Source organism: Halichondria panicea, chromosome 1, assembly GCF_963675165.1.
Source record: "Halichondria panicea chromosome 1, odHalPani1.1, whole genome shotgun sequence".
NCBI classification, from domain to species: domain Eukaryota; kingdom Metazoa; phylum Porifera; class Demospongiae; order Suberitida; family Halichondriidae; genus Halichondria; species Halichondria panicea.
The window spans coordinates 12772930-12799187 of NC_087377.1; the positions used below are offsets into that span (position 1 = coordinate 12772930).

Here is a 26258-nt window from a genome sequence, read left to right on the forward strand (position 1 = left end):
TACATGTCTCTGTCTAGCTGCTTCTTCAGCTTCTTGCTCAGTTTTGTGGCTTAGAGAAAGGCCAGCTACTCAGGGGGAAGAGTCCAGATGAAAGTCTGGCAGCCAGGTGACGTCCAAACGGTCAGTTATTCTTTCCACCAACTTTTTAATCTAGTCTAGTCCTGCTTGCACTGCTACTACTACTGCTGCCTACTGCTGCTACTCTTCCTAGCTAGTCAAAGGTTTCTTTTTTTTTTTTTTTTTTTTTTTATAACTACATATGCACAAAGAGACATCAAAGCTTACATCAAAGGACACAGATTTTTAGCCTACTTGACTGATAAGGCGGTTACCTAGACTACAGTTTGTTTGTCAGGGAGGAGCTCACATACAACTTCATCTAATTCATCATAACGATTCCTTACCCATTGTTGTAATTTCTACAACAGATTGCCAAGGAAAGAGATAATTACAACAGAATTTACAACAGAGTGGGTTAGGGCCTCTCATATACAACTGAATTCTTTATCACAATTTTATTAATCATTGAAATAATACCCCTTTCCTCCCCTCTCCAAGGCCAATTTAGACCAGGAGAGTACCATCTAACAAAAATCAGTCACACAGCACATTAGCTAGCACATGTGTGTCCGATAACAGAGTGTCCTTTGCATATTCTTATGCGACAGTGGGGACATGCCATCAAAGGCTCGTGGGAGGAGCCCAACAAACCACAACAACCATGAATGTCATTATGTGGGCGTACCACACGCTAGTGGTGCTATGAATATCATTAACTACTGGGGGGGTTAGGGCACATAGGTACAGTACAGCAGAGGAAAAGGCTCGTCCACATCAAAGGCTCGTGGGAGGATCCCAACAAACCACAACAACCATGAATGTCATTATGTGGGCGTACCGCACGCTAGTGGTGCTATGAATATAATTAACTACTGGGGGGGGTTAGGGCACATAGGTACAGTACAGCAGAGGAAAAGGCTCGTCCACATCAAAGGCTCGTGGGAGGAGCCCAACAAACCACAACAACCATGAATATCAATATGTGGGCGTAATGCACGCGTGTGGTGCTATGAATATCATTAACAACTGGGGGTTAGGGTACAGTACAGTACTGCAGTCAAGGCGACGCCAAAAAGAGGCTCACACAATGTAGGAGGAGCCACAAAAGGCATGCACATGACGCCTCCGCCAAAAAGAGGCCACATATCGTTAGGGCATCACAATGCTGCCTCCCCAACCACTATTTAATGGTGCAATGACACAAACCTGAATCACTCTCCAGATCTGTCTCAAAATCGTCATCACTGGGCTCGTCATGGTCATAACAGACTTCCTGGTCCTCCTCAAGCTCTCTGACAGTGTGCTCAAGCTCGCTGACAGTGTCAAGGAGTCCAATCAGCTCCATTTGGATTCAAAAGTTTTGAAAAATAATTACAACAGAATTTACAACAGAGTGGGTTAGGGCCTCTCATATACAACTGAATTCTTTATCACAATTTTATTAATCATTGAAATAATACCCCTTTCCTCCCCTCTCCAAGGCCAATTTAGACCAGGAGAGTACCATCTAACAAAAATCAGTCACACAGCACATTAGCTAGCACATGTGTGTCCGATAACAGAGTGTCCTTTGCATATTCTTATGCGACAGTGGGGACATGCCATTGCAGTGTGTTGCTGCTCTCTGCTAGGGATCTTCTCCCGAACACACACTTGACAGCGCCCACGAGACACTCCGACACTATTTGCACTCACACGTGCGCCCTGTGATGGGGGGAAAACGATATTTAGACTGGCCAGACCTGAGGCACTGCTACGAGTACGTGGCACACCCAATAGACTATGAATTAGTTCCAATCGAAACCCTTTCAAAGGCATGGCCTTTGAACCCACCCTGACACAGTTGTGCCTGTATAGAATGTATGCATTATTCACACTAACGTCAAGGAATTGAAAGAAAATCCTGAACCAATACCGCCGACACTTTCTATCGTACCCATAGGTTTTCCTCATACGCCCTGTATTGTCAACTCCTCCCATGTACATGTTATATGCAGGGAGACAGGGGGGGACACTCTGAGAGCGTAGGGTACCGTCTTTGTGCATTCGCATTACAGTGTGGGGCATATGGTCAGGGAACACATTTGTTGCAAAGGACACAACTCTACGGTCGTTAAACATAGAGTAAGAAATATCACCAACAGTCATGGACGTATAGTCACCTTTGTCGAGTACCACATCCTTAAGACTTGCTGGGAAACCAGCAGCATTCTTCAAAATTGTGCCGACAGTAAACACATTTTGCTTAGCCAACTCTTCTATCAATGGACCGGACGTGTAAAAGTTGTCCATGTACACAACATGCTGATGACCATAAAAAGGAGTGAGTAAACGATGGACTACATTTTTCACAAGCCCTTTCACAGCTATCTTTTTCCCAGAGGAATCGGTGAGCTTACCACTGTATACATCAAACACACAGAGATACCCACAGCATGAACATGAGCAGCACCATACCTTGAACCCCAGTTTAACAGGCTTCTTGGGCATATGAATTTTCCCGCTTTTACGACCCTTGTACTTTATCATCATCTCATCCTGACTGGGATTATACCTCATGAAGTAGTTGGCTTTAAGAGTCTCTAAAACAGTTTTTAGCTTGCTAGTTACCTTACGTGCATCAGTGATGGACGTATTGTCCTCACAGTGCAGATACCGCCATAAACTTTGGAACCTTTTGAGCGACATTACATTGCTCACACATTGTACACCTAAAAGGGGATCCTTGGACCAGTAGTCCGTAATTTCAGGGAGCCTATGAATGCCCATCTCTAGTACAATCCCCAAAAACACCCACAATTCGGCACTGTTTGTAGCTGACCAACCCTTAGCACCACACTGCCTAGCGTACAGGTTGGTCTGTTCGGCTATGTACTCACACAAACTATCGGGCCAAAGTAACTTAACAAAATCTAGGCATGGAGTTACAGACGGATCAAGTTGATCGACAGGACCGACCACACCGCCAAAGACGGGGTATCTTCCTGTGGACTTAGCTTTTTGGAGTCCATTGTCCCTCGCCAGCTTCCTCCGTTTGGGAGTCGGAGCCATGCCATCGACCATTTCGTCATCATCCTCCACTGCAGCATCTGCACGGAAACAAAGCATGAATATCATTAGAGTACCACAAGAGTGCTCGCCAGTGCAGGTGGGGGACAGGCTATGAATGTCATTATGTGGGCGTACCACACGCTAGTGGTGCTATGAATATCATTAACTACTGGGGGGGTTAGGGCGCATAGGTACAGTACAGCAGAGGAAAAGGCTCGTCCCCATCAAAGGCTCGTGGGAGGATCCCAACAAACCACAACAACCATGAATGTCATTATGTGGGCGTACCGCACGCTAGTGGTGCTATGAATATCATTAACTACTGGGGGGGGGGGGTTAGGGCACATAGGTACAGTACAGCAGAGGAAAAGGCTCGTCCCCATCAAAGGCTCGTGGGAGGATCCCAACAAACCACAACAACCATGAATGTCATTATGTGGGCGTACCGCACGCTAGTGGTGCTATGAATATCATTAACTACTGGGGGGGGGGTTTAGGGCACATAGGTACAGTACAGCAGAGGAAAAGGCTCGTCCACATCAAAGGCTCGTGGGAGGAGCCCAACAAACCACAACAACCATGAATGTCATTATGTGGGCGTACCGCACGCTAGTGGTGCTATGAATATCATTAACTACTGGGGGGGGGGTTAGGGCACATAGGTACAGTACAGCAGAGGAAAAGGCTCGTCCCCATCAAAGGCTCGTGGGAGGAGCCCAACAAACCACAACAACCATGAATGTCATTACGTGGGCGTACCGCACGCTAGTGGTGCTATGAATATCATTAACTACTGGGGGGGGGGGTTAGGGCACATAGGTACAGTACAGCAGAGGAAAAGGCTCGTCCCCATCAAAGGCTCGTGGGAGGAGCCCAACAAACCACAACAACCATGAATGTCATTACGTGGGCGTACCACACGCTAGTGGTGCTATGAATATCATTAACTACTGGGGGGGGTTAGGGCACATAGGTACAGTACAGCAGAGGAAAAGGCTCGTCCCCATCAAAGGCTCGTGGGAGGAGCCCAACAAACCACAACAACCATGAATGTCATTACGTGGGCGTACCGCACGCTAGTGGTGCTATGAATATCATTAACTACTGGGGGGGGGTTAGGGCACATAGGTACAGTACAGCAGAGGAAAAGGCTCGTCCCCATCAAAGGCTCGTGGGAGGAGCCCAACAAACCACAACAACCATGAATGTCATTACGTGGGCGTACCACATGCTAGTGGTGCTATGAATATCATTAACAACTGGGGGGGGGGGGTTAGGGCACATAGGTACAGTACAGCAGAGGAAAAGGCTCGTCCACATCAAACTACTGGGGGGGGGGTTAGGGCACATAGGTACAGTACAGCAGAGGAAAAGGCTCGTCCACATCAAAGGCTCGTGGGAGGAGCCTAACAAACCACAACAACCATGAATGTCATTACGTGGGCGTACCACACGCTAGTGGTGCTATGAATATCATTAACTGGGGGGGGGGGGTTAGGGCACATAGGTACAGTACAGCAGAGGAAAAGGCTCGTCCACATCAAAGGCTCGTGGGAGGAGCCCAACAAACCACAACAACCATGAATGTCATTACGTGGGTGTACCACACGCTAGTGGTGCTATGAATATCATTAACTACTGGGGGGGGGGGGTTAGGGCACATAGGTACAGTACAGCAGAGGAAAAGGCTCGTGGGAGGAGCCCAACAAACCACAACAACCATGAATGTCATTACGTGGGCGTACCGCACGAGTGTGGTGCTATGAATATAATTAACTACTGGGGGGGGGGTTAGGGCACACAGGTACAGTACAGCAGAGGAAAAGGCTCGTGGAAAAGGCTCGTCCCCATCAAAGGCTCGTGGGAGGAGCCCAACAAACCACAACAACCATGAATGTCATTATGTGGGCGTACCACACGCTAGTGGTGCTATGAATATCATTAACTACTGGGGGGGGGGGGTTAGGGCACATAGGTACAGTACAGCAGAGGAAAAGGCTCGTCCACATCAAAGGCTCGTGGGAGGAGCCCAACAAACCACAACAACCATGAATGTCATTATGTGGGCGTACCGCACGCTAGTGGTGCTATGAATATAATTAACTACTGGGGGGGGTTAGGGCACATAGGTACAGTACAGCAGAGGAAAAGGCTCGTCCACATCAAAGGCTCGTGGGAGGAGCCCAACAAACCACAACAACCATGAATATCAATATGTGGGCGTAATGCACGCGTGTGGTGCTATGAATATCATTAACAACTGGGGGTTAGGGTACAGTACAGTACTGCAGTCAAGGCGACGCCAAAAAGAGGCTCACACAATGTAGGAGGAGCCACAAAAGGCATGCACATGACGCCTCCGCCAAAAAGAGGCCACATATCGTTAGGGCATCACAATGCTGCCTCCCCAACCACTATTTAATGGTGCAATGACACAAACCTGAATCACTCTCCAGATCTGTCTCAAAATCGTCATCACTGGGCTCGTCATGGTCATAACAGACTTCCTGGTCCTCCTCAAGCTCTCTGACAGTGTGCTCAAGCTCGCTGACAGTGTCAAGGAGTCCAATCAGCTCCATTTGGATTCAAAAGTTTTGAAAAATAATTACAACAGAATTTACAACAGAGTGGGTTAGGGCCTCTCATATACAACTGAATTCTTTATCACAATTTTATTAATCATTGAAATAATACCCCTTTCCTCCCCTCTCCAAGGCCAATTTAGACCAGGAGAGTACCATCTAACAAAAATCAGTCACACAGCACATTAGCTAGCACATGTGTGTCCGATAACAGAGTGTCCTTTGCATATTCTTATGCGACAGTGGGGACATGCCATTGCAGTGTGTTGCTGCTCTCTGCTAGGGATCTTCTCCCGAACACACACTTGACAGCGCCCACGAGACACTCCGACACTATTTGCACTCACACGTGCGCCCTGTGATGGGGGGAAAACGATATTTAGACTGGCCAGACCTGAGGCACTGCTACGAGTACGTGGCACACCCAATAGACTATGAATTAGTTCCAATCGAAACCCTTTCAAAGGCATGGCCTTTGAACCCACCCTGACACAGTTGTGCCTGTATAGAATGTATGCATTATTCACACTAACGTCAAGGAATTGAAAGAAAATCCTGAACCAATACCGCCGACACTTTCTATCGTACCCATAGGTTTTCCTCATACGCCCTGTATTGTCAACTCCTCCCATGTACATGTTATATGCAGGGAGACAGGGGGGGACACTCTGAGAGCGTAGGGTACCGTCTTTGTGCATTCGCATTACAGTGTGGGGCATATGGTCAGGGAACACATTTGTTGCAAAGGACACAACTCTACGGTCGTTAAACATAGAGTAAGAAATATCACCAACAGTCATGGACGTATAGTCACCTTTGTCGAGTACCACATCCTTAAGACTTGCTGGGAAACCAGCAGCATTCTTCAAAATTGTGCCGACAGTAAACACATTTTGCTTAGCCAACTCTTCTATCAATGGACCGGACGTGTAAAAGTTGTCCATGTACACAACATGCTGATGACCATAAAAAGGAGTGAGTAAACGATGGACTACATTTTTCACAAGCCCTTTCACAGCTATCTTTTTCCCAGAGGAATCGGTGAGCTTACCACTGTATACATCAAACACACAGAGATACCCACAGCATGAACATGAGCAGCACCATACCTTGAACCCCAGTTTAACAGGCTTCTTGGGCATATGAATTTTCCCGCTTTTACGACCCTTGTACTTTATCATCATCTCATCCTGACTGGGATTATACCTCATGAAGTAGTTGGCTTTAAGAGTCTCTAAAACAGTTTTTAGCTTGCTAGTTACCTTACGTGCATCAGTGATGGACGTATTGTCCTCACAGTGCAGATACCGCCATAAACTTTGGAACCTTTTGAGCGACATTACATTGCTCACACATTGTACACCTAAAAGGGGATCCTTGGACCAGTAGTCCGTAATTTCAGGGAGCCTATGAATGCCCATCTCTAGTACAATCCCCAAAAACACCCACAATTCGGCACTGTTTGTAGCTGACCAACCCTTAGCACCACACTGCCTAGCGTACAGGTTGGTCTGTTCGGCTATGTACTCACACAAACTATCGGGCCAAAGTAACTTAACAAAATCTAGGCATGGAGTTACAGACGGATCAAGTTGATCGACAGGACCGACCACACCGCCAAAGACGGGGTATCTTCCTGTGGACTTAGCTTTTTGGAGTCCATTGTCCCTCGCCAGCTTCCTCCGTTTGGGAGTCGGAGCCATGCCATCGACCATTTCGTCATCATCCTCCACTGCAGCATCTGCACGGAAACAAAGCATGAATATCATTAGAGTACCACAAGAGTGCTCGCCAGTGCAGGTGGGGGACAGGCTATGAATGTCATTATGTGGGCGTACCACACGCTAGTGGTGCTATGAATATCATTAACTACTGGGGGGGTTAGGGCGCATAGGTACAGTACAGCAGAGGAAAAGGCTCGTCCCCATCAAAGGCTCGTGGGAGGATCCCAACAAACCACAACAACCATGAATGTCATTATGTGGGCGTACCGCACGCTAGTGGTGCTATGAATATCATTAACTACTGGGGGGGGGGGTTAGGGCACATAGGTACAGTACAGCAGAGGAAAAGGCTCGTCCCCATCAAAGGCTCGTGGGAGGATCCCAACAAACCACAACAACCATGAATGTCATTATGTGGGCGTACCGCACGCTAGTGGTGCTATGAATATCATTAACTACTGGGGGGGGGGTTTAGGGCACATAGGTACAGTACAGCAGAGGAAAAGGCTCGTCCACATCAAAGGCTCGTGGGAGGAGCCCAACAAACCACAACAACCATGAATGTCATTATGTGGGCGTACCGCACGCTAGTGGTGCTATGAATATCATTAACTACTGGGGGGGGGGGTTAGGGCACATAGGTACAGTACAGCAGAGGAAAAGGCTCGTCCCCATCAAAGGCTCGTGGGAGGAGCCCAACAAACCACAACAACCATGAATGTCATTACGTGGGCGTACCGCACGCTAGTGGTGCTATGAATATCATTAACTACTGGGGGGGGGGGGGTTAGGGCACATAGGTACAGTACAGCAGAGGAAAAGGCTCGTCCCCATCAAAGGCTCGTGGGAGGAGCCCAACAAACCACAACAACCATGAATGTCATTACGTGGGCGTACCACACGCTAGTGGTGCTATGAATATCATTAACTACTGGGGGGGGTTAGGGCACATAGGTACAGTACAGCAGAGGAAAAGGCTCGTCCCCATCAAAGGCTCGTGGGAGGAGCCCAACAAACCACAACAACCATGAATGTCATTACGTGGGCGTACCGCACGCTAGTGGTGCTATGAATATCATTAACTACTGGGGGGGGGGTTAGGGCACATAGGTACAGTACAGCAGAGGAAAAGGCTCGTGGGAGGAGCCCAACAAACCACAACAACCATGAATGTCATTACGTGGGCGTACCGCACGAGTGTGGTGCTATGAATATAATTAACTACTGGGGGGGGGGTTAGGGCACACAGGTACAGTACAGCAGAGGAAAAGGCTCGTGGAAAAGGCTCGTCCCCATCAAAGGCTCGTGGGAGGAGCCCAACAAACCACAACAACCATGAATGTCATTATGTGGGCGTACCACACGCTAGTGGTGCTATGAATATCATTAACTACTGGGGGGGGGGGTTAGGGCACATAGGTACAGTACAGCAGAGGAAAAGGCTCGTCCACATCAAAGGCTCGTGGGAGGAGCCTAACAAACCACAACAACCATGAATGTCATTACGTGGGCGTACCACACGCTAGTGGTGCTATGAATATCATTAACTGGGGGGGGGGGGTTAGGGCACATAGGTACAGTACAGCAGAGGAAAAGGCTCGTCCACATCAAAGGCTCGTGGGAGGAGCCCAACAAACCACAACAACCATGAATGTCATTACGTGGGTGTACCACACGCTAGTGGTGCTATGAATATCATTAACTACTGGGGGGGGGGGGGGTTAGGGCACATAGGTACAGTACAGCAGAGGAAAAGGCTCGTGGGAGGAGCCCAACAAACCACAACAACCATGAATGTCATTACGTGGGCGTACCGCACGAGTGTGGTGCTATGAATATAATTAACTACTGGGGGGGGGTTAGGGCACACAGGTACAGTACAGCAGAGGAAAAGGCTCGTGGAAAAGGCTCGTCCCCATCAAAGGCTCGTGGGAGGAGCCCAACAAACCACAACAACCATGAATGTCATTATGTGGGCGTACCACACGCTAGTGGTGCTATGAATATCATTAACTACTGGGGGGGGGGGGTTAGGGCACATAGGTACAGTACAGCAGAGGAAAAGGCTCGTCCACATCAAAGGCTCGTGGGAGGAGCCCAACAAACCACAACAACCATGAATGTCATTATGTGGGCGTACCGCACGCTAGTGGTGCTATGAATATAATTAACTACTGGGGGGGGTTAGGGCACATAGGTACAGTACAGCAGAGGAAAAGGCTCGTCCACATCAAAGGCTCGTGGGAGGAGCCCAACAAACCACAACAACCATGAATATCAATATGTGGGCGTAATGCACGCGTGTGGTGCTATGAATATCATTAACAACTGGGGGTTAGGGTACAGTACAGTACTGCAGTCAAGGCGACGCCAAAAAGAGGCTCACACAATGTAGGAGGAGCCACAAAAGGCATGCACATGACGCCTCCGCCAAAAAGAGGCCACATATCGTTAGGGCATCACAATGCTGCCTCCCCAACCACTATTTAATGGTGCAATGACACAAACCTGAATCACTCTCCAGATCTGTCTCAAAATCGTCATCACTGGGCTCGTCATGGTCATAACAGACTTCCTGGTCCTCCTCAAGCTCTCTGACAGTGTGCTCAAGCTCGCTGACAGTGTCAAGGAGTCCAATCAGCTCCATTTGGATTCAAAAGTTTTGAAAAATAATTACAACAGAATTTACAACAGAGTGGGTTAGGGCCTCTCATATACAACTGAATTCTTTATCACAATTTTATTAATCATTGAAATAATACCCCTTTCCTCCCCTCTCCAAGGCCAATTTAGACCAGGAGAGTACCATCTAACAAAAATCAGTCACACAGCACATTAGCTAGCACATGTGTGTCCGATAACAGAGTGTCCTTTGCATATTCTTATGCGACAGTGGGGACATGCCATTGCAGTGTGTTGCTGCTCTCTGCTAGGGATCTTCTCCCGAACACACACTTGACAGCGCCCACGAGACACTCCGACACTATTTGCACTCACACGTGCGCCCTGTGATGGGGGGAAAACGATATTTAGACTGGCCAGACCTGAGGCACTGCTACGAGTACGTGGCACACCCAATAGACTATGAATTAGTTCCAATCGAAACCCTTTCAAAGGCATGGCCTTTGAACCCACCCTGACACAGTTGTGCCTGTATAGAATGTATGCATTATTCACACTAACGTCAAGGAATTGAAAGAAAATCCTGAACCAATACCGCCGACACTTTCTATCGTACCCATAGGTTTTCCTCATACGCCCTGTATTGTCAACTCCTCCCATGTACATGTTATATGCAGGGAGACAGGGGGGGACACTCTGAGAGCGTAGGGTACCGTCTTTGTGCATTCGCATTACAGTGTGGGGCATATGGTCAGGGAACACATTTGTTGCAAAGGACACAACTCTACGGTCGTTAAACATAGAGTAAGAAATATCACCAACAGTCATGGACGTATAGTCACCTTTGTCGAGTACCACATCCTTAAGACTTGCTGGGAAACCAGCAGCATTCTTCAAAATTGTGCCGACAGTAAACACATTTTGCTTAGCCAACTCTTCTATCAATGGACCGGACGTGTAAAAGTTGTCCATGTACACAACATGCTGATGACCATAAAAAGGAGTGAGTAAACGATGGACTACATTTTTCACAAGCCCTTTCACAGCTATCTTTTTCCCAGAGGAATCGGTGAGCTTACCACTGTATACATCAAACACACAGAGATACCCACAGCATGAACATGAGCAGCACCATACCTTGAACCCCAGTTTAACAGGCTTCTTGGGCATATGAATTTTCCCGCTTTTACGACCCTTGTACTTTATCATCATCTCATCCTGACTGGGATTATACCTCATGAAGTAGTTGGCTTTAAGAGTCTCTAAAACAGTTTTTAGCTTGCTAGTTACCTTACGTGCATCAGTGATGGACGTATTGTCCTCACAGTGCAGATACCGCCATAAACTTTGGAACCTTTTGAGCGACATTACATTGCTCACACATTGTACACCTAAAAGGGGATCCTTGGACCAGTAGTCCGTAATTTCAGGGAGCCTATGAATGCCCATCTCTAGTACAATCCCCAAAAACACCCACAATTCGGCACTGTTTGTAGCTGACCAACCCTTAGCACCACACTGCCTAGCGTACAGGTTGGTCTGTTCGGCTATGTACTCACACAAACTATCGGGCCAAAGTAACTTAACAAAATCTAGGCATGGAGTTACAGACGGATCAAGTTGATCGACAGGACCGACCACACCGCCAAAGACGGGGTATCTTCCTGTGGACTTAGCTTTTTGGAGTCCATTGTCCCTCGCCAGCTTCCTCCGTTTGGGAGTCGGAGCCATGCCATCGACCATTTCGTCATCATCCTCCACTGCAGCATCTGCACGGAAACAAAGCATGAATATCATTAGAGTACCACAAGAGTGCTCGCCAGTGCAGGTGGGGGACAGGCTATGAATGTCATTATGTGGGCGTACCACACGCTAGTGGTGCTATGAATATCATTAACTACTGGGGGGGTTAGGGCGCATAGGTACAGTACAGCAGAGGAAAAGGCTCGTCCCCATCAAAGGCTCGTGGGAGGATCCCAACAAACCACAACAACCATGAATGTCATTATGTGGGCGTACCGCACGCTAGTGGTGCTATGAATATCATTAACTACTGGGGGGGGGGGTTAGGGCACATAGGTACAGTACAGCAGAGGAAAAGGCTCGTCCCCATCAAAGGCTCGTGGGAGGATCCCAACAAACCACAACAACCATGAATGTCATTATGTGGGCGTACCGCACGCTAGTGGTGCTATGAATATCATTAACTACTGGGGGGGGGGTTTAGGGCACATAGGTACAGTACAGCAGAGGAAAAGGCTCGTCCACATCAAAGGCTCGTGGGAGGAGCCCAACAAACCACAACAACCATGAATGTCATTATGTGGGCGTACCGCACGCTAGTGGTGCTATGAATATCATTAACTACTGGGGGGGGGGGTTAGGGCACATAGGTACAGTACAGCAGAGGAAAAGGCTCGTCCCCATCAAAGGCTCGTGGGAGGAGCCCAACAAACCACAACAACCATGAATGTCATTACGTGGGCGTACCGCACGCTAGTGGTGCTATGAATATCATTAACTACTGGGGGGGGGGGGTTAGGGCACATAGGTACAGTACAGCAGAGGAAAAGGCTCGTCCCCATCAAAGGCTCGTGGGAGGAGCCCAACAAACCACAACAACCATGAATGTCATTACGTGGGCGTACCACACGCTAGTGGTGCTATGAATATCATTAACTACTGGGGGGGGTTAGGGCACATAGGTACAGTACAGCAGAGGAAAAGGCTCGTCCCCATCAAAGGCTCGTGGGAGGAGCCCAACAAACCACAACAACCATGAATGTCATTACGTGGGCGTACCGCACGCTAGTGGTGCTATGAATATCATTAACTACTGGGGGGGGGGTTAGGGCACATAGGTACAGTACAGCAGAGGAAAAGGCTCGTCCCCATCAAAGGCTCGTGGGAGGAGCCCAACAAACCACAACAACCATGAATGTCATTACGTGGGCGTACCACATGCTAGTGGTGCTATGAATATCATTAACAACTGGGGGGGGGGGTTAGGGCACATAGGTACAGTACAGCAGAGGAAAAGGCTCGTCCACATCAAACTACTGGGGGGGGGGTTAGGGCACATAGGTACAGTACAGCAGAGGAAAAGGCTCGTCCACATCAAAGGCTCGTGGGAGGAGCCTAACAAACCACAACAACCATGAATGTCATTACGTGGGCGTACCACACGCTAGTGGTGCTATGAATATCATTAACTGGGGGGGGGGGGTTAGGGCACATAGGTACAGTACAGCAGAGGAAAAGGCTCGTCCACATCAAAGGCTCGTGGGAGGAGCCCAACAAACCACAACAACCATGAATGTCATTACGTGGGTGTACCACACGCTAGTGGTGCTATGAATATCATTAACTACTGGGGGGGGGGGGTTAGGGCACATAGGTACAGTACAGCAGAGGAAAAGGCTCGTGGGAGGAGCCCAACAAACCACAACAACCATGAATGTCATTACGTGGGCGTACCGCACGAGTGTGGTGCTATGAATATAATTAACTACTGGGGGGGGGGGGTTAGGGCACACAGGTACAGTACAGCAGAGGAAAAGGCTCGTGGAAAAGGCTCGTCCCCATCAAAGGCTCGTGGGAGGAGCCCAACAAACCACAACAACCATGAATGTCATTATGTGGGCGTACCACACGCTAGTGGTGCTATGAATATCATTAACTACTGGGGGGGGGGGGTTAGGGCACATAGGTACAGTACAGCAGAGGAAAAGGCTCGTCCACATCAAAGGCTCGTGGGAGGAGCCCAACAAACCACAACAACCATGAATGTCATTATGTGGGCGTACCGCACGCTAGTGGTGCTATGAATATAATTAACTACTGGGGGGGGTTAGGGCACATAGGTACAGTACAGCAGAGGAAAAGGCTCGTCCACATCAAAGGCTCGTGGGAGGAGCCCAACAAACCACAACAACCATGAATATCAATATGTGGGCGTAATGCACGCGTGTGGTGCTATGAATATCATTAACAACTGGGGGTTAGGGTACAGTACAGTACTGCAGTCAAGGCGACGCCAAAAAGAGGCTCACACAATGTAGGAGGAGCCACAAAAGGCATGCACATGACGCCTCCGCCAAAAAGAGGCCACATATCGTTAGGGCATCACAATGCTGCCTCCCCAACCACTATTTAATGGTGCAATGACACAAACCTGAATCACTCTCCAGATCTGTCTCAAAATCGTCATCACTGGGCTCGTCATGGTCATAACAGACTTCCTGGTCCTCCTCAAGCTCTCTGACAGTGTGCTCAAGCTCGCTGACAGTGTCAAGGAGTCCAATCAGCTCCATTTGGATTCAAAAGTTTTGAAAAATAACCCTTTCCTTGCCATTCGTGAAATCTGGAACAGGAGCGTCTTTAGGTCGATCAATTAGTGTGGATCCGGCCTCACCACGCCTCCAAGTCATTCTATTAGTCTAGATCCGGCTAGCAATTCTAGCTGGGACTCCCAGTTCTAGCTCCTTTTGTTTAGCGTGTCAGAGACTGGGAGAAGATGATTGGCACTCCCTGGCTCCTTTGGATGTACAGCTGTCCAGATCCCTAGAACATACCCTCCATTCTGACGAGTTATCAGTGCATAGGGTGCTTACTAGATTCTTGCCAGCCAGTACAGTTCAAGCTACACACAGCACCGCTCAACTATTCTCTACCCCATTATCTAGCTAAATCTGGTCCAACTAGACAGCAGACACAGCTAGTTAATTCAGTAAAGCCAGGGGTAGCCCTACTTCTACGGTTGTTCAGTACCCACGGTAACAATTCCTCTGGGCTGGGCTAACTAGTTGAGCCACGCCTCCCAATTCTCAAGGCTAGGTACATGTCTCTGTCTAGCTGCTTCTTCAGCTTCTTGCTCAGTTTTGTGGCTTAGAGAAAGGCCAGCTACTCAGGGGGAAGAGTCCAGATGAAAGTCTGGCAGCCAGGTGACGTCCAAACGGTCAGTTATTCTTTCCACCAACTTTTTAATCTAGTCTAGTCCTGCTTGCACTGCTACTACTACTGCTGCCTACTGCTGCTACTCTTCCTAGCTAGTCAAAGGTTTCTTTTTTTTTTTTTTTTTTTTTTTATAACTACATATGCACAAAGAGACATCAAAGCTTACATCAAAGGACACAGATTTTTAGCCTACTTGACTGATAAGGCGGTTACCTAGACTACAGTTTGTTTGTCAGGGAGGAGCTCACATACAACTTCATCTAATTCATCATAACGATTCCTTACCCATTGTTGTAATTTCTACAACAGATTGCCAAGGAAAGAGATAATTACAACAGAATTTACAACAGAGTGGGTTAGGGCCTCTCATATACAACTGAATTCTTTATCACAATTTTATTAATCATTGAAATAATACCCCTTTCCTCCCCTCTCCAAGGCCAATTTAGACCAGGAGAGTACCATCTAACAAAAATCAGTCACACAGCACATTAGCTAGCACATGTGTGTCCGATAACAGAGTGTCCTTTGCATATTCTTATGCGACAGTGGGGACATGCCATCAAAGGCTCGTGGGAGGAGCCCAACAAACCACAACAACCATGAATGTCATTATGTGGGCGTACCACACGCTAGTGGTGCTATGAATATCATTAACTACTGGGGGGGTTAGGGCACATAGGTACAGTACAGCAGAGGAAAAGGCTCGTCCACATCAAAGGCTCGTGGGAGGATCCCAACAAACCACAACAACCATGAATGTCATTATGTGGGCGTACCGCACGCTAGTGGTGCTATGAATATAATTAACTACTGGGGGGGGTTAGGGCACATAGGTACAGTACAGCAGAGGAAAAGGCTCGTCCACATCAAAGGCTCGTGGGAGGAGCCCAACAAACCACAACAACCATGAATATCAATATGTGGGCGTAATGCACGCGTGTGGTGCTATGAATATCATTAACAACTGGGGGTTAGGGTACAGTACAGTACTGCAGTCAAGGCGACGCCAAAAAGAGGCTCACACAATGTAGGAGGAGCCACAAAAGGCATGCACATGACGCCTCCGCCAAAAAGAGGCCACATATCGTTAGGGCATCACAATGCTGCCTCCCCAACCACTATTTAATGGTGCAATGACACAAACCTGAATCACTCTCCAGATCTGTCTCAAAATCGTCATCACTGGGCTCGTCATGGTCATAACAGACTTCCTGGTCCTCCTCAAGCTCTCTGACAGTGTGCTCAAGCTCGCTGACAGTGTCAAGGAGTCCAATCAGCTCCATTTGGATTCAAAAGTTTTGAAAAATAATTACAACAGAATTTACAACAGAGTGGGTTAGGGCCTCTCATATACAACTGAATTCTTTATCACAATTTTATTAATCATTGAAATAATACCCCTTTCCTCCCCTCTCCAAGGCCAATTTAGACCAGGAGAGTACCATCTAACAAAAATCAGTCACACAGCACATTAGCTAGCACATGTGTGTCCGATAACAGAGTGTCCTTTGCATATTCTTATGCGACAGTGGGGACATGCCATTGCAGTGTGTTGCTGCTCTCTGCTAGGGATCTTCTCCCGAACACACACTTGACAGCGCCCACGAGACACTCCGACACTATTTGCACTCACACGTGCGCCCTGTGATGGGGGGAAAACGATATTTAGACTGGCCAGACCTGAGGCACTGCTACGAGTACGTGGCACACCCAATAGACTATGAATTAGTTCCAATCGAAACCCTTTCAAAGGCATGGCCTTTGAACCCACCCTGACACAGTTGTGCCTGTATAGAATGTATGCATTATTCACACTAACGTCAAGGAATTGAAAGAAAATCCTGAACCAATACCGCCGACACTTTCTATCGTACCCATAGGTTTTCCTCATACGCCCTGTATTGTCAACTCCTCCCATGTACATGTTATATGCAGGGAGACAGGGGGGGACACTCTGAGAGCGTAGGGTACCGTCTTTGTGCATTCGCATTACAGTGTGGGGCATATGGTCAGGGAACACATTTGTTGCAAAGGACACAACTCTACGGTCGTTAAACATAGAGTAAGAAATATCACCAACAGTCATGGACGTATAGTCACCTTTGTCGAGTACCACATCCTTAAGACTTGCTGGGAAACCAGCAGCATTCTTCAAAATTGTGCCGACAGTAAACACATTTTGCTTAGCCAACTCTTCTATCAATGGACCGGACGTGTAAAAGTTGTCCATGTACACAACATGCTGATGACCATAAAAAGGAGTGAGTAAACGATGGACTACATTTTTCACAAGCCCTTTCACAGCTATCTTTTTCCCAGAGGAATCGGTGAGCTTACCACTGTATACATCAAACACACAGAGATACCCACAGCATGAACATGAGCAGCACCATACCTTGAACCCCAGTTTAACAGGCTTCTTGGGCATATGAATTTTCCCGCTTTTACGACCCTTGTACTTTATCATCATCTCATCCTGACTGGGATTATACCTCATGAAGTAGTTGGCTTTAAGAGTCTCTAAAACAGTTTTTAGCTTGCTAGTTACCTTACGTGCATCAGTGATGGACGTATTGTCCTCACAGTGCAGATACCGCCATAAACTTTGGAACCTTTTGAGCGACATTACATTGCTCACACATTGTACACCTAAAAGGGGATCCTTGGACCAGTAGTCCGTAATTTCAGGGAGCCTATGAATGCCCATCTCTAGTACAATCCCCAAAAACACCCACAATTCGGCACTGTTTGTAGCTGACCAACCCTTAGCACCACACTGCCTAGCGTACAGGTTGGTCTGTTCGGCTATGTACTCACACAAACTATCGGGCCAAAGTAACTTAACAAAATCTAGGCATGGAGTTACAGACGGATCAAGTTGATCGACAGGACCGACCACACCGCCAAAGACGGGGTATCTTCCTGTGGACTTAGCTTTTTGGAGTCCATTGTCCCTCGCCAGCTTCCTCCGTTTGGGAGTCGGAGCCATGCCATCGACCATTTCGTCATCATCCTCCACTGCAGCATCTGCACGGAAACAAAGCATGAATATCATTAGAGTACCACAAGAGTGCTCGCCAGTGCAGGTGGGGGACAGGCTATGAATGTCATTATGTGGGCGTACCACACGCTAGTGGTGCTATGAATATCATTAACTACTGGGGGGGTTAGGGCGCATAGGTACAGTACAGCAGAGGAAAAGGCTCGTCCCCATCAAAGGCTCGTGGGAGGATCCCAACAAACCACAACAACCATGAATGTCATTATGTGGGCGTACCGCACGCTAGTGGTGCTATGAATATCATTAACTACTGGGGGGGGGGGGTTAGGGCACATAGGTACAGTACAGCAGAGGAAAAGGCTCGTCCCCATCAAAGGCTCGTGGGAGGATCCCAACAAACCACAACAACCATGAATGTCATTATGTGGGCGTACCGCACGCTAGTGGTGCTATGAATATCATTAACTACTGGGGGGGGGGTTTAGGGCACATAGGTACAGTACAGCAGAGGAAAAGGCTCGTCCACATCAAAGGCTCGTGGGAGGAGCCCAACAAACCACAACAACCATGAATGTCATTATGTGGGCGTACCGCACGCTAGTGGTGCTATGAATATCATTAACTACTGGGGGGGGGGGTTAGGGCACATAGGTACAGTACAGCAGAGGAAAAGGCTCGTCCCCATCAAAGGCTCGTGGGAGGAGCCCAACAAACCACAACAACCATGAATGTCATTACGTGGGCGTACCGCACGCTAGTGGTGCTATGAATATCATTAACTACTGGGGGGGGGGGGTTAGGGCACATAGGTACAGTACAGCAGAGGAAAAGGCTCGTCCCCATCAAAGGCTCGTGGGAGGAGCCCAACAAACCACAACAACCATGAATGTCATTACGTGGGCGTACCACACGCTAGTGGTGCTATGAATATCATTAACTACTGGGGGGGGTTAGGGCACATAGGTACAGTACAGCAGAGGAAAAGGCTCGTCCCCATCAAAGGCTCGTGGGAGGAGCCCAACAAACCACAACAACCATGAATGTCATTACGTGGGCGTACCGCACGCTAGTGGTGCTATGAATATCATTAACTACTGGGGGGGGGGTTAGGGCACATAGGTACAGTACAGCAGAGGAAAAGGCTCGTCCCCATCAAAGGCTCGTGGGAGGAGCCCAACAAACCACAACAACCATGAATGTCATTACGTGGGCGTACCACATGCTAGTGGTGCTATGAATATCATTAACAACTGGGGGGGGGGGTTAGGGCACATAGGTACAGTACAGCAGAGGAAAAGGCTCGTCCACATCAAACTACTGGGGGGGGGGTTAGGGCACATAGGTACAGTACAGCAGAGGAAAAGGCTCGTCCACATCAAAGGCTCGTGGGAGGAGCCTAACAAACCACAACAACCATGAATGTCATTACGTGGGCGTACCACACGCTAGTGGTGCTATGAATATCATTAACTGGGGGGGGGGGGTTAGGGCACATAGGTACAGTACAGCAGAGGAAAAGGCTCGTCCACATCAAAGGCTCGTGGGAGGAGCCCAACAAACCACAACAACCATGAATGTCATTACGTGGGTGTACCACACGCTAGTGGTGCTATGAATATCATTAACTACTGGGGGGGGGGGTTAGGGCACATAGGTACAGTACAGCAGAGGAAAAGGCTCGTGGGAGGAGCCCAACAAACCACAACAACCATGAATGTCATTACGTGGGCGTACCGCACGAGTGTGGTGCTATGAATATAATTAACTACTGGGGGGGGGGGGTTAGGGCACACAGGTACAGTACAGCAGAGGAAAAGGCTCGTCCCCATCAAAGGCTCGTGGGAGGAGCCCAACAAACCACAACAACCATGAATGTCATTATGTGGGCGTACCACACGCTAGTGGTGCTATGAATATCATTAACTACTGGGGGGGGGGGTTAGGGCACATAGGTACAGTACAGCAGAGGAAAAGGCTCGTCCACATCAAAGGCTCGTGGGAGGAGCCCAACAAACCACAACAACCATGAATGTCATTATGTGGGCGTACCGCACGCTAGTGGTGCTATGAATATAATTAACTACTGGGGGGGGTTAGGGCACATAGGTACAGTACAGCAGAGGAAAAGGCTCGTCCACATCAAAGGCTCGTGGGAGGAGCCCAACAAACCACAACAACCATGAATATCAATATGTGGGCGTAATGCACGCGTGTGGTGCTATGAATATCATTAACAACTGGGGGTTAGGGTACAGTACAGTACTGCAGTCAAGGCGACGCCAAAAAGAGGCTCACACAATGTAGGAGGAGCCACAAAAGGCATGCACATGACGCCTCCGCCAAAAAGAGGCCACATATCGTTAGGGCATCACAATGCTGCCTCCCCAACCACTATTTAATGGTGCAATGACACAAACCTGAATCACTCTCCAGATCTGTCTCAAAATCGTCATCACTGGGCTCGTCATGGTCATAACAGACTTCCTGGTCCTCCTCAAGCTCTCTGACAGTGTGCTCAAGCTCGCTGACAGTGTCAAGGAGTCCAATCAGCTCCATTTGGATTCAAAAGTTTTGAAAAATAACCCTTTCCTTGCCATTCGTGAAATCTGGAACAGGAGCGTCTTTAGGTCCATCAATTAGTGTGGATCCGGCCTCACCACGCCTCCAAGTCATTCTATTAGTCTAGATCCGGCTAGCAATTCTAGCTGGGACTCCCAGTTCTAGCTCCTTTTGTTTAGCGTGTCAGAGACTGGGAGAAGATGATTGGCACTCCCTGGCTCCTTTGGATGTACAGCTGTCCAGATCCCTAGAACATACCCTCCATTCTGACGAGTTATCAGTGCATAGGGTGCTTACTAGATTCTTGCCAGCCAGTACAGTTCAAGCTACACACAGCACCGCTCAACTATTCTCTACCCCATTATCTAGCTAAATCTGGTCCAACTAGACAGCAGACACAGCTAGTTAATTCAGTAAAGCCAGGGGTAGCCCTACTTCTACGGTTGTTCAGTACCCACGGTAACAATTCCTCTGGGCTGGGCTAACTAGTTGAGCCACGCCTCCCAATTCTCAAGGCTAGGTACATGTCTCTGTCTAGCTGCTTCTTCAGCTTCTTGCTCAGTTTTGTGGCTTAGAGAAAGGCCAGCTACTCAGGGGGAAGAGTCCAGATGAAAGTCTGGCAGCCAGGTGACGTCCAAACGGTCAGTTATTCTTTCCACCAACTTTTTAATCTAGTCTAGTCCTGCTTGCACTGCTACTACTACTGCTGCCTACTGCTGCTACTCTTCCTAGCTAGTCAAAGGTTTCTTTTTTTTTTTTTTTTTTTTTTTATAACTACATATGCACAAAGAGACATCAAAGCTTACATCAAAGGACACAGATTTTTAGCCTACTTGACTGATAAGGCGGTTACCTAGACTACAGTTTGTTTGTCAGGGAGGAGCTCACATACAACTTCATCTAATTCATCATAACGATTCCTTACCCATTGTTGTAATTTCTACAACAGATTGCCAAGGAAAGAGATAATTACAACAGAATTTACAACAGAGTGGGTTAGGGCCTCTCATATACAACTGAATTCTTTATCACAATTTTATTAATCATTGAAATAATACCCCTTTCCTCCCCTCTCCAAGGCCAATTTAGACCAGGAGAGTACCATCTAACAAAAATCAGTCACACAGCACATTAGCTAGCACATGTGTGTCCGATAACAGAGTGTCCTTTGCATATTCTTATGCGACAGTGGGGACATGCCATCAAAGGCTCGTGGGAGGAGCCCAACAAACCACAACAACCATGAATGTCATTATGTGGGCGTACCACACGCTAGTGGTGCTATGAATATCATTAACTACTGGGGGGGTTAGGGCACATAGGTACAGTACAGCAGAGGAAAAGGCTCGTCCACATCAAAGGCTCGTGGGAGGATCCCAACAAACCACAACAACCATGAATGTCATTATGTGGGCGTACCGCACGCTAGTGGTGCTATGAATATAATTAACTACTGGGGGGGGTTAGGGCACATAGGTACAGTACAGCAGAGGAAAAGGCTCGTCCACATCAAAGGCTCGTGGGAGGAGCCCAACAAACCACAACAACCATGAATATCAATATGTGGGCGTAATGCACGCGTGTGGTGCTATGAATATCATTAACAACTGGGGGTTAGGGTACAGTACAGTACTGCAGTCAAGGCGACGCCAAAAAGAGGCTCACACAATGTAGGAGGAGCCACAAAAGGCATGCACATGACGCCTCCGCCAAAAAGAGGCCACATATCGTTAGGGCATCACAATGCTGCCTCCCCAACCACTATTTAATGGTGCAATGACACAAACCTGAATCACTCTCCAGATCTGTCTCAAAATCGTCATCACTGGGCTCGTCATGGTCATAACAGACTTCCTGGTCCTCCTCAAGCTCTCTGACAGTGTGCTCAAGCTCGCTGACAGTGTCAAGGAGTCCAATCAGCTCCATTTGGATTCAAAAGTTTTGAAAAATAATTACAACAGAATTTACAACAGAGTGGGTTAGGGCCTCTCATATACAACTGAATTCTTTATCACAATTTTATTAATCATTGAAATAATACCCCTTTCCTCCCCTCTCCAAGGCCAATTTAGACCAGGAGAGTACCATCTAACAAAAATCAGTCACACAGCACATTAGCTAGCACATGTGTGTCCGATAACAGAGTGTCCTTTGCATATTCTTATGCGACAGTGGGGACATGCCATTGCAGTGTGTTGCTGCTCTCTGCTAGGGATCTTCTCCCGAACACACACTTGACAGCGCCCACGAGACACTCCGACACTATTTGCACTCACACGTGCGCCCTGTGATGGGGGGAAAACGATATTTAGACTGGCCAGACCTGAGGCACTGCTACGAGTACGTGGCACACCCAATAGACTATGAATTAGTTCCAATCGAAACCCTTTCAAAGGCATGGCCTTTGAACCCACCCTGACACAGTTGTGCCTGTATAGAATGTATGCATTATTCACACTAACGTCAAGGAATTGAAAGAAAATCCTGAACCAATACCGCCGACACTTTCTATCGTACCCATAGGTTTTCCTCATACGCCCTGTATTGTCAACTCCTCCCATGTACATGTTATATGCAGGGAGACAGGGGGGGACACTCTGAGAGCGTAGGGTACCGTCTTTGTGCATTCGCATTACAGTGTGGGGCATATGGTCAGGGAACACATTTGTTGCAAAGGACACAACTCTACGGTCGTTAAACATAGAGTAAGAAATATCACCAACAGTCATGGACGTATAGTCACCTTTGTCGAGTACCACATCCTTAAGACTTGCTGGGAAACCAGCAGCATTCTTCAAAATTGTGCCGACAGTAAACACATTTTGCTTAGCCAACTCTTCTATCAATGGACCGGACGTGTAAAAGTTGTCCATGTACACAACATGCTGATGACCATAAAAAGGAGTGAGTAAACGATGGACTACATTTTTCACAAGCCCTTTCACAGCTATCTTTTTCCCAGAGGAATCGGTGAGCTTACCACTGTATACATCAAACACACAGAGATACCCACAGCATGAACATGAGCAGCACCATACCTTGAACCCCAGTTTAACAGGCTTCTTGGGCATATGAATTTTCCCGCTTTTACGACCCTTGTACTTTATCATCATCTCATCAACGGAAAGCTCCTGACTGGGATTATACCTCATGAAGTAGTTGGCTTTAAGAGTCTCTAAAACAGTTTTTAGCTTGCTAGTTACCTTACGTGCATCAGTGATGGACGTATTGTCCTCACAGTGCAGATACCGCCATAAACTTTGGAACCTTTTGAGCGACATTACATTGCTCACACATTGTACACCTAAAAGGGGATCCTTGGACCAGTAGTCCGTAATTTCAGGGAGCCTATGAATGCCCATCTCTAGTACAATCCCCAAAAACACCCACAATTCGGCACTGTTTGTAGCTGACCAACCCTTAGCACCACACTGCCTAGCGTACAGGTTGGTCTGTTCGGCTATGTACTCACACAAACTATCGGGCCAAAGTAACTTAACAAAATCTAGGCATGGAGTTACAGACGGATCAAGTTGATCGACAGGACCGACCACACCGCCAAAGACGGGGTATCTTCCTGTGGACTTAGCTTTTTGGAGTCCATTGTCCCTCGCCAGCTTCCTCCGTTTGGGAGTCGGAGCCATGCCATCGACCATTTCGTCATCATCCTCCACTGCAGCATCTGCACGGAAACAAAGCATGAATATCATTAGAGTACCACAAGAGTGCTCGCCAGTGCAGGTGGGGGACAGGCTATGAATGTCATTATGTGGGCGTACCACACGCTAGTGGTGCTATGAATATCATTAACTACTGGGGGGGTTAGGGCGCATAGGTACAGTACAGCAGAGGAAAAGGCTCGTCCACATCAAAGGCTCGTGGGAGGAGCCCAACAAACCACAACAACCATGAATGTCATTAGTGGGCGTACCACACGCTAGTGGTGCTATGAATATCATTAACTACTGGGGGGGGGGGGGTTAGGGCGCATAGGTACAGTACAGCAGAGGAAAAGGCTCGTCCCCATCAAAGGCTCGTGGGAGGATCCCAACAAACCACAACAACCATGAATGTCATTATGTGGGCGTACCACACGCTAGTGGTGCTATGAATATCATTAACTACTGGGGGGGGGGGGGGGTTAGGGCACATAGGTACAGTACAGCAGAGGAAAAGGCTCGTCCCCATCAAAGGCTCGTGGGAGGATCCCAACAAACCACAACAACCATGAATGTCATTATGTGGGCGTACCGCACGCTAGTGGTGCTATGAATATCATTAACTACTGGGGGGGGGGGGGGGGGTTAGGGCACATAGGTACAGTACAGCAGAGGAAAAGGCTCGTCCCCATCAAAGGCTCGTGGGAGGAGCCCAACAAACCACAACAACCATGAATGTCATTACGTGGGCGTACCACACGCTAGTGGTGCTATGAATATCATTAACTACTGGGGGGGGGGGGGGGGGTTAGGGCACATAGGTACAGTACAGCAGAGGAAAAGGCTCGTCCACATCAAAGGCTCGTGGGAGGAGCCCAACAAACCACAACAACCATGAATGTCATTACGTGGGCGTACCGCACGCTAGTGGTGCTATGAATATCATTAACTACTGGGGGGGGGGGGTTAGGGCACATAGGTACAGTACAGCAGAGGAAAAGGCTCGTCCACATCAAAGGCTCGTGGGAGGAGCCCAACAAACCACAACAACCATGAATGTCATTACGTGGGCGTACCACACGCTAGTGGTGCTATGAATATCATTAACTACTGGGGGGGGGGGGGGGGGTTAGGGCACATAGGTACAGTACAGCAGAGGAAAAGGCTCGTCCACATCAAAGGCTCGTGGGAGGAGCCCAACAAACCACAACAACCATGAATGTCATTACGTGGGCGTACCGCACGAGTGTGGTGCTATGAATATAATTAACTACTGGGGGGGGGGGGGGGGGTTAGGGCACACAGGTACAGTACAGCAGAGGAAAAGGCTCGTGGAAAAGGCTCGTCCACATCAAAGGCTCGTGGGAGGAGCCCAACAAACCACAACAACCATGAATGTCATTATGTGGGCGTACCGCACGCTAGTGGTGCTATGAATATAATTAACTACTGGGGGGGGTTAGGGCACATAGGTACAGTACAGCAGAGGAAAAGGCTCGTCCACATCAAAGGCTCGTGGGAGGAGCCCAACAAACCACAACAACCATGAATATCAATATGTGGGCGTAATGCACGCGTGTGGTGCTATGAATATCATTAACAACTGGGGGTTAGGGTACAGTACAGTACTGCAGTCAAGGCGACGCCAAAAAGAGGCTCACACAATGTAGGAGGAGCCACAAAAGGCATGCACATGACGCCTCCGCCAAAAAGAGGCCACATATCGTTAGGGCATCACAATGCTGCCTCCCCAACCACTATTTAATGGTGCAATGACACAAACCTGAATCACTCTCCAGATCTGTCTCAAAATCGTCATCACTGGGCTCGTCATGGTCATAACAGACTTCCTGGTCCTCCTCAAGCTCTCTGACAGTGTGCTCAAGCTCGCTGACAGTGTCAAGGAGTCCAATCAGCTCCATTTGGATTCAAAAGTTTTGAAAAATAACTGAGCAATCACAGCACATGCCCAGATACACGCCCAGATACAATCAATGGGGTTGTCTAAGTTCGTGTTTGAAGCAGTGACGTCATTATAAAC

General features: G+C 48.1%; 2 protein-coding genes across 11 annotated transcripts in view; one reads left to right on the forward strand and one right to left on the reverse strand.

The window, feature by feature from the left end:
- Window positions 1-26258, forward strand: part of LOC135349686 (uncharacterized) — a 134224-nt gene that overhangs the window by 12840 nt on the left and 95126 nt on the right. The window lies entirely within an intron of this gene.
- LOC135348331 (piggyBac transposable element-derived protein 4-like) lies at window positions 222-26166 on the reverse strand. Of its 2 annotated transcripts, XR_010398716.1 has the most exons (6): window positions 26001-26166; window positions 20417-24240; window positions 14214-18025; window positions 9926-11808; window positions 5552-7434; window positions 222-3149 (listed from the first exon to the last, which is right to left on the reverse strand). XR_010398716.1 is itself a non-coding variant. In XM_064546521.1 (4 exons), the coding sequence occupies exons 3-4, from the start codon at window positions 5688-5690 to the stop codon at window positions 1594-1596; spliced, it is 1695 nt and encodes a 564-aa protein (XP_064402591.1). In that variant the 5' UTR covers window positions 5691-7434; window positions 9926-11808; window positions 14214-14822; the 3' UTR covers window positions 222-1593. The 2 variants fall into 2 exon arrangements, 1 of the variants encoding a protein (XP_064402591.1); XM_064546521.1 differs by lacking the exons at window positions 20417-24240; window positions 26001-26166 and having other exon boundaries at window positions 14214-14822.

What these genes read in the sequence shown, in the direction of transcription:
- LOC135348331 (XM_064546521.1), bottom strand. Translation starts at nt 5,690, where the DNA reads ATGGAGCTGATTGGACTCCTTGACACTGTCAGCGAGCTTGAGCACACT. An exon ending in AGATCTGGAGAGTGATTCAG is followed by an intron (nt 3,150 to 5,551) that starts GTTTGTGTCATT and finishes GTTTCCGTGCAG; the next exon opens with ATGCTGCAGTGGAGGATGAT.